Genomic DNA, 14,956 nt, shown 5'->3' with positions numbered 1-14,956 from the left:
ATTCGACAGAGACAGTTCGGGCAGGGAATTTTGATGTATGTCGTGACTGTGGTGGTAATGATTGGATTCAAACCCCCCCCCTTTTTTTTTTTCTTTGCTGAAGCTGTGTGGTGTATGTGTGTGTGTGTGTTTGCCAGTCGTGTGACTGACCCAGTTTGCCAAAGAGCTCCACTCCCAGCGCAGCATAGATGAAGAAGAGCAGCATGAAGAGGAGACCAAGGTTTCCCACCTAAGAAGAAAAACAAAATAAAAATGCACATCAGATCCTTGAACACACCGAACACCACAGTGTAAATGTTGCACCTTTACCTCTGCAGTGTAATGTGCAGTATTCTGTTTGTATGTATTTTGTTTTTTATCATAATAATTTACGTCTTGATATATGCTGTTTGTTTGCTGACAGTTGGTTTCATTAAGACTAAATCCTAAGAGTCTGAATATTCTCACATTTAATTTATGAATCTATTAGATGTATTAACAGTTAAAGATGTACGTATATGACTAATTTGATCAAATTTAAACAGAGAATTTTTTTATTATTATTTAAAAGTCATAATGTAGGATTCTGGGAACTTTGTGTACCTCCTGTTACTACATCTGTGTTTTATCCAATATCCTAAAACTACTCTTAACATGTAAGAAATAATAACAGAGGTGACTATTATAACATGTGCATCATAATCTGTGATGTGGCTGCTCTTTGCCTCTAAAAATAAAAAAAATTTGTTCACTGGATAGAAAAACACATTAAGTAACATCAGAAAAGTCGGCTGCATAATCTGTCCGTCAACCACTTCTAAATTATGGATTTTTATGTTTGTATGACAGGAACAACTATTGTCTTATGTCATGGTTCAGGCAGTTGTTAGTGTGTCATACGCTATAAATACCAACAAATGGCGTGCAGGGTTAAAGCTGTAGAGAGGTATATAAAAAAATGAGACATAACAGGGTCAGAATATGAATTTTGCAATGTAGACGAATACGTCACGTATTAAATATTCATCATCTGGCATGAATTTTTCAGAGATCTTTCTATTTCCAAAGAAAACCTTTACACTGATCATTAATCCCCCACACCAAAAAAAAAAAACAAGTTGATAAAACAAAAAAACCTTGCACTTTTGTGTCTTACAACCCGCAGAGTCTGTGTTTACCTGTGGCAGCGCTTGCATGACAGTATCCAGCAGAGCTCTCATCCCCGTGGCCATCTTAAGAAGTTTCAGCACTGCAGAGAGACACACAGGAGCAGTTTTTAAAAACACGGAGCTGTCGCTGCTTGCAGAGAAAAGCAGTATTTACAACGTCACAGCGTGGCACTGCTGTATTACTGCACACGCAGCGGGGATTTGTATTTAACGTCTATGAGCCAGGAGGCACCTGTGAGATATTACTTTTAATGTTTGGTATTTAAAAGAAAATACAGGAACAAGACGTGTTCATAAAAAAAAAAAAAAGTCCATCAAAAAATAAAGTTTATGTTGTCTGTCTGTAGTCATGAAACTGACACAAACACAACTTACTCTGCGTTCTGTTATTGTGTATTAAAATAAAAGACATACTGTACCTCTGGCTATTCGGAGTACTCTCATAATCCTGATGATGGTCGGGTTTATGGGCAGGGCTGCACTCATTTTCAGCTCCTCCAGTGTGATGCCCATGATGGACAAGGCCACGATCGCTATATCCAGCTGATTCCACCTTAACATGAACACATTTATTAAGAGTAACATGCAGAGACTTAATGTGGCTTATAATAATGGCATGAGACGACTTCTTCAGTAGCCCACGATGGTTTAGTGCCAGATTTGTTAAGCGATAATAAGTCATTTCATCTATCATTTTATGTGCAAGACGACAGCTTCGGAAAATATTACTATTCAAGCCTGACCTTTTTCTTTTCTTTATACATTATATTGTGCGATGGACCTTCATTTGTGTCTTTCATAATGTCTGTCATAGAAATAATTGTCTCTGTCCTTATAGACTTTTCTGTTTGTAAAATAAACAGAGCACTGCACACTACTCTCTTGAAAACCTATTTATTTTTCGGTCTTATTGTGAGTTAGACAAAAGAAGAACAGAGGCAAAGGAGAGGAAGAAGTCATGATGCCGAGCTGCCGGTGGTGATTAGTGAGCAGGTAGTTTAGATTACAGGGTCGCCCACCAGATAATCTAATCTGCCATTTGTTTGTAAACTCACTCCCCAACAAATCTCTGAACTTAGTTTGTTCAGGAAGTAACAAAGGGCTGTTTACAAATGCTTAACTCATAATTTAATTGGGGATAATTTACATTATACTTGAATACATGCACTTTTTTGAATGACGAATGACGATTTTTAAGCTTCTAGAGGAATTTTCATTCCACTCCTTATTTTTTTTTATGCAAGAAATGGAATAAATATAAAGAAATAAATACAAATACAGGTATAAGAATATTAGATATGACAGCATTGTGTGCATAGTGAAATAACACCATCGCCCGTCCCACTGTGTTACCTGTCTTTGAAGAACCTGTGTATGCCAAAGGCCACAAGTTTGAGCAGGGCCTCGATGACGAAGATGATGGTAAACACGTAGTTACAGTACTTCAGAACCTCCTCTAAATACTGCACACACACACACAAACACACACAGACACAAGCATATCCGTGTCATCAACACAACACAGACTAGACTCATTTTACCTTTTCAATTCATAGTAGACGAAAAATGCATGATTTAAAAGCAACATTCAACAAGAAGGATTGTGATACTTCAACATAATAGGGTTTATTTGCAGGAAACTACCAAAAAAGTATGTTTGTTAAGATTATAATCCCTTTCAAATACATTTTGTAGCCTTAGAATAAGTTTTATATGCCAGAGTCTTGCTATGCAATCAAAGAATAACAACATCATTTTTGAGGAGGTGTCACTTATGGCGACTCTTTTGATCTACAGTTTGGCATTGTTCGGTTCAGTGGCCGGTCAAATTTTAGTATCGGCTCAGCTCACTTGCAACCTCGGCAGAGCAGGTACTAGGTAATATCGCTAATGGAAAAGTAAAGAGAAAGAAAACGAGTTGAGCCGAGCCGTGCTAGAACTGTACAGTGGAAATTCTCAACCTCTGGGCCTTTAGATGCATCAGTGGTTTTCTATTAAAAAAACACATCAGCTTTCTGAGGGAGAATCTACAGGACCATAAATCAGTGTTAATGCTGATGCGGGCAATCAATTTGATTTAAATAATGCCAATTAATAACAAACATTATATATGTTTATAGCAGAATTCTTATTATAATCTGAGTGATGTGTGCGCCTGTATTTGAACACAATACCTGCGGCTGGTTGTAGTGCTCGATGCTCATGGTGACGACGTTGATGCAGATGATGAAGGTGATGAAGAGGTCCAGGTAGTGGCTGGTACACAGTGTGTGTATGGACAGTCGCAGGGGAGAGTAGTCTGCATAGTAAGGTCTCTGCTTGGCCTCTGGAGAAGAAAAGCACACACACACACACACACACACAGATAAACACAAACACGAGAAGAGACAAACTAGGTAAGAAGAAACAGTTGCGACACAGAGACAGGAGTCGTGCCAGTGTGAGGAACTGTGCTCTGAATTTTAAATATGACATGTACCCGATGGTGTGCACAAGGAAAAAGGAGCAGCACGATACTCAAGTATTTCATTAAATCAGTATATCGTGTACAGTATATTTGGACAATGAAAGCTTCATTTTTTTTTATTTCCAGGTCACATTACATCATAGATCCGGGAATTATTATATCAAGTGTATCAATAATTAAGTTATTACAAGTCCGTTTAAGCCCTGTGTGCACACCACCGCCTGTATGGAATGTTCAAATGGGAGAGGACATGAGAGTCACAGGTTTGCTACATTAAATATTTTGTAATTTTAGATAAAATGTTAAGACAGGCTACAGTTCATGAGCTCAAGTAGTTTGTTATTTATTTTTTTTTTTTTTTGCTGACCTTAACCCACAATGTTGCACAAATTAAATGTAAATCAACAAGATATTTAGTGTGGTAGCTAATAAAAGGCCTCTATACGCGACCTCTATATCTATTGTTCTGGCTCCAATCATAAAGCCAAACAGTTATATTTCTATTCTGTAAAGAATTCTTTGAGTGGAGCATTATTATTAAATCCATTACTGCTTGATTATGTTATTTCCTCTCTGGTTAGGACATCTCTGCTGTGATTCCATTAAAATCCAGACTACAGGCCATGCATTCTTAAAAACACGGAAGGAAGGAAGGAAGGAAGGAATACTTTCCATTTAGCTTTGTATTACTAGAATAGGGGTAGCATCTTTGAAAAATGGTACTTCCCAACCTCACTTTCTGCTGAAATGAGCACGTAACAAAGAAAAGAATGAAGATATTTCTCGACTCAGGGGAAACTGAGGTTGGGAGGCACCATTTTTCAAAAATACTACCCCTATTCTAGTAAAACAAAGCTAAATGCTAATCAGTGAAGTACTCCTTTAAGTAGAGTTAGTTATCATAAGAAAACTAATTATTTAAACATATGTACGTATGACGTCACGCGTCAGTTTTTTTGTCTGTGTACTCACATGTCCATGTTGAGGATTTTTAATGTTCGTACACGTGCATGTGTCAATACCCCCTCCCATGTTTACCATGCCCTGTCTATCTGCTGCATGCTGTCATGCCTTTAATCCAACATCTACAGTTGGAAAGAAGCAGTGCAGGGTATATTCAACAACAACTTGCATTTGATTTGATGACTGTAGTTATATTTCACCATTAGAAATGACAGTGATGTTGAACAAACCCTGAAGCCCCTTTACTTGCATCACTGCATGTATTTTAAGTCATATCTCAATCGTCTAAAACTTTATCTTATAAAGTGAGTTTGGAAAAGGCTGTGTGCTGGAGGTAGAGTTTTTTTAATTTGTCAGTGACAATGGTAAGATTCAAATTTGTGTTTTGAGTTTCAGTCGTTTTAGACAAGTGAGATCACCCCATTTACAGCCTTCTAGTGTAATTCTCTAATTAACAGGTATCATGTTGTGTTGTGGCCAAGCTGTGGAGCTCTGCATTGCCAGAGTCTGTCAATAAAAATGACATATTTTACATTTTTGACCCTCAGGTCCACATCATGAATTACCACAGTGAAGGAAAACTTCAATCAAAAACCCCATTGCGAGACCTCCTCCATTGGACGTCCTTTGCAATAGGTGGGCTGTAGCCACTGTGCTTAAAAGTCTTCTTTATGTAAGCAACTTAACATCTAACAGCCATGTAACCCGAGATCTTTACAAATATGTTTCTGAGTCTGCCCGTCAAAGCGCGTTTGGAAGAATCGTCTGTTCCTGTTTAGAGAAAACTTGGGATGAGGGTTGTACATGCACTCATGGGGAGAGAATGAGGACAAAATAATGAGAGAAAAGTCTCTTAATTGGCAGCAGTTCTACTTTTTTTGAAATATGAGTGTATACATTTTCAGTAGATTAATATGAAATGTATGGTTTATAGGTTGGTTAGAATGGGCTCGGCCCTGTTGGGTTTTCCATGCATTGTTAGTGAAGTGTTGTGGGAGGGCCGCAGTCATGCAGTTACATGCATCAGATTGGCGTAGCCCACACTGTCTTTCAGTGATCAGTCACTGTTTGTATGAGCTAGCCAATCATTTTAACCTCTTTTTTTAAGGTTAATTTTCAATGATTTTCAACATTTTTTCCATTCCCCTTCTTTTTTTCTTTTTCGTCAGGCTCTGAAAGCAGGCAGTGCTCAGAAAAATAGTCTACCGACCAGCCCCTCCATTCTCCTTACTCCTGCGCTTTTTCTCTATCATTTTGAGCCTCTTCTCCTCCCGTAAGCGAGCCTCCTCCTCTTCCTGGTCCTGCCGGCACTTGTGGAAGTTCTCCACCACGACGCCGACGAACATGTTCAGGACGAAGAAGCTGACAATGAGCAGGAAGGAGATGAAGTAGAGCAGCATCCAGGGATTGTGGTTTCTCACAGGCTGGAAAGACGAGTAGAGATTAGTAGAGTTAAGTAGGAAAAGAGAAGTTTGTTTCCCCTGATTCTTTGCAAAGACACAAAAGCAACACACATAATAAATGGGGCCATTGTTTAAAAGTTCCCCTTCTGGGTAAGTTTTAAAAAAAGACGATATAAATGCCAGTGCAGCAATTAAGCATCAAGAGTTATGTCTTTCTTTTAATAGTTTTAATAGGGTTTCTTTCTCACTCTGCAAATCACTGACTATCTGAGGACACACTGTTTCATTCAATTACACCACAGGCTCCTGCAACCGAGGACAGCAATATCAAATTAATACAATGTGATTAAACCTGGCTTATTTTTTTTTTTTTGAATGAAATCATAATTCCATTGTTCACTCCCAGAAGGCTGCTTTAACACTCATATTTTGAGCTTAATTCAAAGGCTGAGGTTAGGGTTAAGTGATTTGTTTTGCGGATAATATTAATTAACAAATATTATCTGAGTCACACTACACAAAAACGCACACGTATTATTTACCTGCTGGTCCACTCCCACTGCATCCAGCCCATCATACATGATGTTCACCCAGCCATCCTTACACGACAGCACAAACAGGGACATCAGCGCCTGGTTTGGAAACAAAAGATAGGTTTAGTTGCGTGTATATATATATATATATATATATATACTGTATATACTTTTATTCAAGTAGATCAAAGTGTTTCTTTAAAATCAAGATGAAGAAATAAAAACAGTCACGCTGAGAGAGACAAACTTGTTGTGTTCTGATTAGTATTTTATTAGTCTGTTGATTTATACCTGGACCAGGTTGTCAAAGTTGTACTTCCTTCGTATCCAGCGGTAATTTGCCTGCAGACAGTCGGACTTGTTTGTGACGTTTTTCGTGTCCAGACCTTCACAATGGTAGAACTTGCCTTTGAATAGCTAGAGTGTGAGACACAGAGGAAGAGATAATTTACACATGATCATAATTGTACCGACAGCTATAAATATCAGGAATAAACTGACTTTCATAGAGCATGTGCTTTTTTTGAGTATTTTTTCTGTATTATTATTATTATTGATTATTTAGTGCTAACATGGAAGACGCTGGAGGTCATGTTGTGCCTTTTCACACTTTGGATATTCATGATATTCACTGTTTCCATGCATAGTAATGCTGTTTAACTAGAGAACTGTCTTTGTCCAGGTATACGAGCATTAGCAATTGATTTATTGACTGAAGTGTGACTGCCTCCACTATATACTAGGTGGCAAAATGCCCCCTTTCAGCTTGTCGGTGTTACATTGCAAACCAAAACAACACATCAATTGTCATTACATCTTCCAACCATACGTAAACTTCAAAATAGTTTATTTTTTAAGCTAAGAGAGCATACATTTAGTCTCCTTGTCAGTCCAAAAATCGACCGGTCTGGATTTCCCTATGTTTTTTGTCACTGTTGTTGGACAGCAATCACATTATCTGGGTTTTAGTACAGTTTCAGTCTGAATAATATATTGACATGCTGTCATGCAAGTCTGGTTTTAGTCAGACTAACATAACATCATGTCAACATACTGATTGAAGCCATGACAGCTAAAAAAAAAAAGAAAAAGAAAAAATTGCAATTGTGCTAAAAAAAAAAACACAGCATGTTGTTAAATTGTGACTTGATGAATGTGAGCAGCAGCAAGGTGTTTTACGGCATGTGAATGCAAACTACCTGAACCCCCAGGATGCCAAAGACAATGAAGAAGGCGCAGCAGATAAGAACGATGTTCCCGATAGGTCTGAGAGAAGTAATGAGAGTTTCCACAACCAGCTTCAACCCAGGGGCTCGACTAATAACCCTGGAAAACAGAAAAACAAGTGGTAAAAAAAAAATGAAATAGGGCAGGATGTTTTCCAGTATAGTTTACATTGTGTTCAGTGCATGTGTACAACAACTACATACGTAATGGAATGGAGCATTTACCTGAGTGGGCGTAGTGTTCGTAGCAGGCGCAGGACTCTGAGGATGCCCAGGATCCTGTTTCCTCCACTAGAGGCCATAGAGACCAGAATATCCACCAGAGACACAAAGACCAACAAACCGTCCAGAACATTCCAGCTGGACTGGAGGTAGCTCTGCTTCCCAAAGCAGAAGCCGAGAGCAGAAACCTGGAGGTCAAGCACAAAACACTGAGCCAAAACTGCAAACACAATGGAATCATTAAAACATGCAGTATTACCTCACACACAAACTTTGACTTTTTTTACCTTAATGGCCATTTCTGCAAAGAAGATCACAGTGAAAACGTAGTTGGACACACTCAGAAAGACTCGCTCCTACAGAAGAGGATGACATTCATATAATGACAATCAAAACAGTTTCTCCAAATGAATCAGTTTGTGTAACAAGATGTTACAAGCCTGGTGTTTGGGAAACTATTGTAGGAAGCAGAGTTGTTAGTCTTGGTGTTGCTAAGCAGCATCTCCTGTCAGTTCAGTGTAGAGGGAAGCTTTTATTTATTTACTTGACTTTCAGTTGTAGGCACGAACCATTGAACCATCCCATACAGTAGCTGGTGTGGAAACACACTTAGCTGTGGCGCGCATGCGGACACCTCGCAATTGCAGGGTTGCGTGTGCGTCTCACCGTGCTGTGCGGCTGGATGTTTGGTCTTTCCAGAGCGATGGTGATGCAGTTGAGGAAGATGAAAACAAGAACTATGTGGTCAAACAGTCTGTGGGAGATTACAGCTTGGCACCAAACACGGAATCTGAAAACACACACACACACACACACACACACATAAGCAGTTATTTAGAAAATCAAAGCTATTGATCAAATGATTATCAGTGAGAACGCTGTAAACATAAAGATAGATGAGAAAAGGGAACCTCGATAATCTAATAAAACAACAGTAGGAAAGAGAAGAAACCAGTGGACAGCTCAGATTACACCTGGGATTAGAACGTATCTACATATGTGCCTGCAAAGACCACATGTGATCGGATCTGACACGTGCACACACGCGTGCACATGTGTGGGGGACTCACTGGTTTTCTGGGGAGAACAAATACAGCCCCCAGTCTTCATGCTCTTTGCACCAGCGGGGCTTCAGGTTAAGGAGCTCCTTCTTGATCCAGAGGCAAAAGGAGCTCTGTAGGGAAAGGTGAAAGGTCACACATCAGTTTCAGCAGCAAACCATAATCAGCAGTTTTAAGATATATATATTTTTCTTATCTTGCAGGCAACAAAGTGAAGTCTAATAGTCTAATGTCTATAAGCTTTACTAAGAGTGCTGGCAAAGAGGAAACAAACGTTGAATCTTTTAAAGAATTACTCTACATTTCAAGCTGTATTTATCAAGTCTCAGAAGACGTTATTAATGCACCTGCAGCCACAAAGGGTGAAAAAGGTGCATAATATTACATATATCATACTGATCATAGATGTGTTACCATTGTCCTTTTCTCTTTATTGTTGCTTGACGACCACAATGAGCAATTTTATAACGACAAGTTTGGTGAAGATCATTTAAGTGTGTCATAAAAACAAACTGAAGAGAGCTGAGGTGCCCAGCTTCTAATTAAAAGAGCCTAATGCTGAGCAGCTCAGAGACACTGATTATTTGGCAGGCAGCTGCTTGTGTGAGGGTGTATTTATCTGTGTGTGTGTGTGTGTGTGTACAAGTGTGAGTGTGTGGATGAAAAGAACTTCCTGCGCAGATATCCTTGCAGCTGAAATCCATAATCCTTGACACAGACACACACAGAGAATCACAGGCATCAACATACACGTCTCAGCTTGCATATCACACACACACACACACACACACTGGTGGTAGGTCTGTATTAAGCCTCCCATATACAGTGAGCCCAGGAGACTTATTTTGTTTCATAAACTCAATTTGGAGCCAATAAAACCATCAACACTGTCATAACAGAGGTCACCCAAAACCACCCCCCCGGTGGAAGAAGTTCATACACACACACTCTCTCGCATGGTATTTGTATTCACGACACTCCCTAACCCCCTTACCTTAACCGTAACCATCACAACTAAATGCCCTTTACCTAACCCTAACCTCAACTCAATCCTAACCCTAACCCTAAAACCAAGTCTTAAACCCCAACACAAATAAATACACAACCATAGGGACTGTACATAACCTGCTTTGGTCCCAATGAGAAAACAATGACAGCATGACAGTTTGTGTCCCCAAGGGTCTTAGAGTTGGAACACAAAACAACGCACACTGTAATGTCTCAGTGTTAGAGGAAGACAAAGAGAAAGAATGAGGCAAAAAAAATAAAAAATAAAATCATTAGATATGCAACCGGAGACAAAGAGGTGGGATTAAAAGATTAGGAATGAACATAAGAAAATAAAATCAGCTGTAGGGTTGCAACTACCAATTATTTTCATAATTGATTAACCTGTCAAAAATGTTCATGATGAATTGAGTTTGGTCCATAAAATGTTGATTAGTGTTTTTCAAACCTGGACATGATGATGTTTTCAAATGTCTTGTTTTTTTTTCCTCAAACCAAAATCATTCAGTTTGAATGATTTCTTTGTTAATATGATGTTAATATTGAAACGTGTTTCGATTCCTTAAAAAACAGTGAAAATGTATCAAGTCATTTCTTCAGCCCTACTCTGGAAAGCTGTCTCTAGGCCTCTACACGAGCAAGGATCATCTTCCACATGAACTGCTGAGTTGTGAAACGGTTGGGATGTAGAAAATGACTGTTTTGAAGATGGATCACGGACAAATCTGCATCGATAGCACATACTCGAGCATAACCACCTAATATTGCTGCGGCTCAAATAGAAAAACACTCATTTTGTTAATGTTCAATTCATTTCTACTTAACCTTTCTTAAAAATTCATTTTAATTTCATATTTATCTGATAACATGATTTTATTAAAACGTTCCTCTTTCCTTTAGTGGCAACATTGTCACCATGAAGACAGTATTGATAACACTCAGCCTTCTAATTGTTTGTGTATGTCACAATTTGGTCTAATTATTCAACACCAGTATCCGTATTATTTCTGTCTGTGCTGTTGACTGATTGTGAGAGAGCTGCTACTGAGGCTCGTTTGAGTAATTCATGCAACACAAGCAACTCATCACAATGTTGACCCTTAAAAAAACCCACAGAGAGACCTTTCTGTAGATGTTAGAGGCTACAGCTTACATCATCGTCTATGTCATCTTCGGGCAATGAGTCGTCCTTGCTATCTGTCGAGTTCATGTTGGGGTCGTAAGTCCTGGTCCTCCCGTTACAGTCGCCATACTCAGCTATTATGGAAGGCATGAGAGTGGACGCCTGTAGCACCTCCAAGGACCCAGGCCGCAATCTGTTGTTTCCAGCAGGCTCCAGTGTATCCTCCCCACCATCTTCCTCTTCCCCTCCCTCCCCGGACAGAAGGCTCTCCCTCTCTCCGCTGGTGTCGCGCCTTTTCAGGCTTGGCGCTCTTCCCAGGCTGTTCCAACTCGAGCGGCGACTTCCCCAGGAGCTGCCGGAGCCACGGGGAGGAAGAGGGGAGCGCCGGCCTGGACTTGAGAGACACTGGAGAGACACAATATAGGTATGAGCTTTATGCATTGCCTAAAGACATTTTCCTTATCACAGCAATGAAGAAAAAAAAGACTAAAATGCTTGAAGGGAAAAAGTAGAGGAATAAAGTTCACTCTGTAGCTGGATTTCCTTGGGAAAAGCACTTGAATTGAATTATAATTTCCTATATTTGCACACACCCAATCAGGGATATTGTTTCTGTGGAACTGGGATGCTAACAGTCTTATAATTATAGTTATTGTTGTTTTACAAAGTAACAAATAAACAGGTTTAGGGTAGTCATTTTTTGTTTTCCACTGGTGTTTGTTTGCTCCATTGCTCACCAAAGAGTGCTGGTCGTAGGCTAAAGGATCCATGGAGGCGGAACTTCCACGGCGAGACTCCGCGTGACCACATATTGTCTCCGAAAAGCCCACCTCGCCTCTGACAAGCTCGTCCCCAAGGAACGACTCGGGGCCCAGGGAGCTCTTAGGAGTGGGCATGGGCGTCGCTGCCGTCCGCATGATTATAGGAGGAGCCATGGAGCTGTGTGGGTCTACGTGACCGTTGGCTGTCATCATTAGAGAGTACATCTTTAGCTCTGTACAGGAATAGAAGGTGTAACTGTTACCATCTTCATTCAAACAGCCATTCATTTTCTCTCAAGGCTAAAATTCACCCATTCACCAACAGAAAAAGTCCTTTACAATTTGAGTTTCCCTGCTCACAGTCAGGAAGACAAATGTGGCCATAATCATAACCTCCTTGCCGGAGGAAACAATATGAAATATAGAGCGGATAATCAAATAAACAGAATGTGTTATCTGTTGTTTGACCTACCGGTGTCTCTGAGCTGTTCCACCTTTTCGTCCTCCTCAAAGTTGTCTGATTTCTTCTCATCGTCCGACTCCGACCGATTGGCATCACCCTGCAACACACGCGCACATTTGTCGCATTCCTTTTCCGTCATTTTTCCACGGTTGTGTGTCACGCAGGTGACGACAGCTGGTCATTGTTTAATCACAGGCACAGAGAGCAGAGGAGATTTTGCACAGATGGATTTGGATTGTGCACCAGGTGCACGACTCGATAACAAGGCCGCACGAGGGAGGATTGATTATCTGAAAGAGTGAGTGCATTTGTGTAACCGCAAAAACTAAATATTTTTCATCTTCTCCTCCCTCTTTAAAAGCAGTCATGCCTTTCACGATGTGACAGTCTGATTAGGGTCCAGACTTACAACCCTCAGATGTCTCCACTGGGAGCTAATTAACAGCTAGTGAACGTCCTCATACAACGTGAATACACATGGCTTCGAGACGCCATTAAGAATCAGACAATTATCTTAGCTCGTCTCTCCTGGAAACAGTGCTATTATCACTTTAATGGTTAGAGCGTGAATAACTAAAGTGAAACAAATCTGGGGAAAGTCTATGGGGCTCATCCTTCAGTAAGAATATAAGAGCACCATTTCAAGGGCTGAGAAGATGCAAGCAACATAAAACAATGTGAGTCTTCAAATGACCCAGTTTCCGTTCATTCTACAATATTCATAAAGATCGTTCTTTGTGTGGTGGAGAGGATGGTTTTACGTCAAACATGGAACAATGCAGAAATCAGAAATCTATGCAGTCGGTCGTTCTCACCTCGGCCTGGAAGCCCTCGACCAAGATGGCCACAAGTAAATTGAAAAGCACATAGTTGCCAAACGTCATGAGAGCAACAAAGTAGAGCGCTGCCCACGGAGAGGTAGAAGCCATGCCGTTATACAGCACTACGTTCCAGTCCTCCTGGGTCAGAATCTATGTGACCAATGAAAAGACATCAGAGACAGAGAGAGTGAGGGTCCACAGATGTACAGACGTGTGAGCAACAGGACATAAAAGGGAGGCACAGAGCAAAAGAGACACAGATGGGAGAGTAATGAAAGATATTGGGCAATATCAGCCTTTACAGCACTGTGTGTGTGTGTGTGTGTGTGTGTGTGTATGTGTGTGTGTGTGTGGGTGTTAAAACCAGTGTGAGTGATGAAAACATTTTGTGTGGTACCATGAAAGGCCTCTTTCTGACCAGGCCATGTGTGTGTCTGTGCGCATAGGTCTTTGTGTGCTGCAACTACTGCCCCAGAAATAAGATAAAAATATATGGAACACTTTGCCCTTATATGAGAGTAAGTTCTGGATAAAATGCCTCTTCAGCATCTCTAGTGAGGCAGTCCGCTGCATTCTGTGGTCCACCTTTCTGCTGACACATCCAGTAAAGAAAAGAGGACAATCTACTGTATCTGAGGCAACTTAACAATATCTCCACATAGGAGAGAGAGAAAAAAAAAATAGAAAGAACAATAAAGAGATATAGTGGGGGAGCAGAGGCAGAATTTCTTTCCTCACAACAACAGTTGACTAATGAGCAGAGATGTGCAGTTACGTCTGGGCTCAGGGCGTAGTTTTGATTTGAGATAGTGGAGATGCACACATGGCCTATATAGTAGGTAAAACGTGCCCAGTAAGTCTGCAACTGCAAGTACTGAGGACACGACGCTCCAACTGTCATTTTTCTACTTTTTTTGAGCGAGTTTAAGTCTCTATTTGAAGGGAATTTTGGGCGTCTAACTGCAGAAAACCTTTTCTTTGATGTTTGCACGAATGACAGTAAGAAGATCACCTGTACTGCTGATGATTAAAAAAAGAGGACACATTTAAAAATATATGAATCAATTAAAAAGAACGATGAATAAAAACTCAACCAAAGCTTGTGATAATTACAAGTGCACAGCACAGAGAAAGAGTGGAAGAACTTAACCTTAAAGAAACATCAAATAGTGCTGGTTATATGTGACAAAAACTAGGAAATTGGGGAATTTTGTGACATTTTGAACAATGCACTCTTTTTCATGAGTTAAGTGAGAAGAATACAAAACCACTGTCTTTGGTGTCAAGATTGTTATTTTCTGTGACGTTGCCAGGCAACAAAAACTGGAATTTAAAGACGTAACAATGTAAAACAATCATAAAACCACAGCTTGTAACTTTTTACACAACCTGTGGCTGGTAACACGTCATTATTCATTATTCAACACACATAACAGTGGTTTCATCATAACATAGCTTAAAAGCAAATTAACTTATTGGGCAAAATATAATTCTAGTTTTGTCAGATTTCACTTCAAATTTGAAACCAACTGGTAAAACAGGGACAGTCTCTATGACAAGGACTTACCTGAAACACAGTAACAATGGCCCAGAGTAAAGAGTCAAAGTTCTTGCGGTCAGGAATTGTGTCTCCATTCTTCATTTGGATGCTGAATTTACAGCCAAACAGATGCATGCCCAGTATACTGCAGAGACATCAGAAGCAACCGTTATAGCATTTATATGGGTGATAACCGTCTCATAGTGATGTTGTATGT

At 40.0% G+C, this 14,956-nt stretch overlaps 1 protein-coding gene across 1 annotated transcript in view; it reads right to left on the bottom strand.

Annotated features, from left to right (window-relative positions):
* The window catches only part of cacna1ha (calcium channel, voltage-dependent, T type, alpha 1H subunit a), a 42,111-nt gene that overhangs the window by 4,002 nt on the left and 23,153 nt on the right, over nt 1-14,956 (bottom strand). Inside the window, exons 13-30 of the mRNA XM_058652968.1 lie at nt 14,767-14,884; nt 13,194-13,349; nt 12,388-12,475; nt 11,892-12,148; nt 11,185-11,559; nt 9,033-9,136; nt 8,629-8,752; nt 8,250-8,318; nt 7,966-8,150; nt 7,714-7,840; nt 6,806-6,931; nt 6,524-6,613; nt 5,789-6,002; nt 3,323-3,474; nt 2,502-2,611; nt 1,568-1,701; nt 1,158-1,228; nt 151-229 (exon numbers count right to left, since the gene is read on the bottom strand). Coding sequence (XP_058508951.1) covers nt 151-229; nt 1,158-1,228; nt 1,568-1,701; nt 2,502-2,611; nt 3,323-3,474; nt 5,789-6,002; nt 6,524-6,613; nt 6,806-6,931; nt 7,714-7,840; nt 7,966-8,150; nt 8,250-8,318; nt 8,629-8,752; nt 9,033-9,136; nt 11,185-11,559; nt 11,892-12,148; nt 12,388-12,475; nt 13,194-13,349; nt 14,767-14,884 — 2,579 coding nt within the window. The remainder of the gene's footprint in view (nt 1-150; nt 230-1,157; nt 1,229-1,567; nt 1,702-2,501; nt 2,612-3,322; nt 3,475-5,788; nt 6,003-6,523; nt 6,614-6,805; nt 6,932-7,713; nt 7,841-7,965; nt 8,151-8,249; nt 8,319-8,628; nt 8,753-9,032; nt 9,137-11,184; nt 11,560-11,891; nt 12,149-12,387; nt 12,476-13,193; nt 13,350-14,766; nt 14,885-14,956) is intronic.

This window comes from Solea solea, chromosome 16 (genome assembly GCF_958295425.1).
Source record: "Solea solea chromosome 16, fSolSol10.1, whole genome shotgun sequence".
NCBI lineage: Eukaryota > Metazoa > Chordata > Actinopteri > Pleuronectiformes > Soleidae > Solea > Solea solea.
The sequence above is the reverse complement of the archived record's forward strand: the minus strand, read 5'-3'. Positions and strand labels throughout refer to the sequence as shown.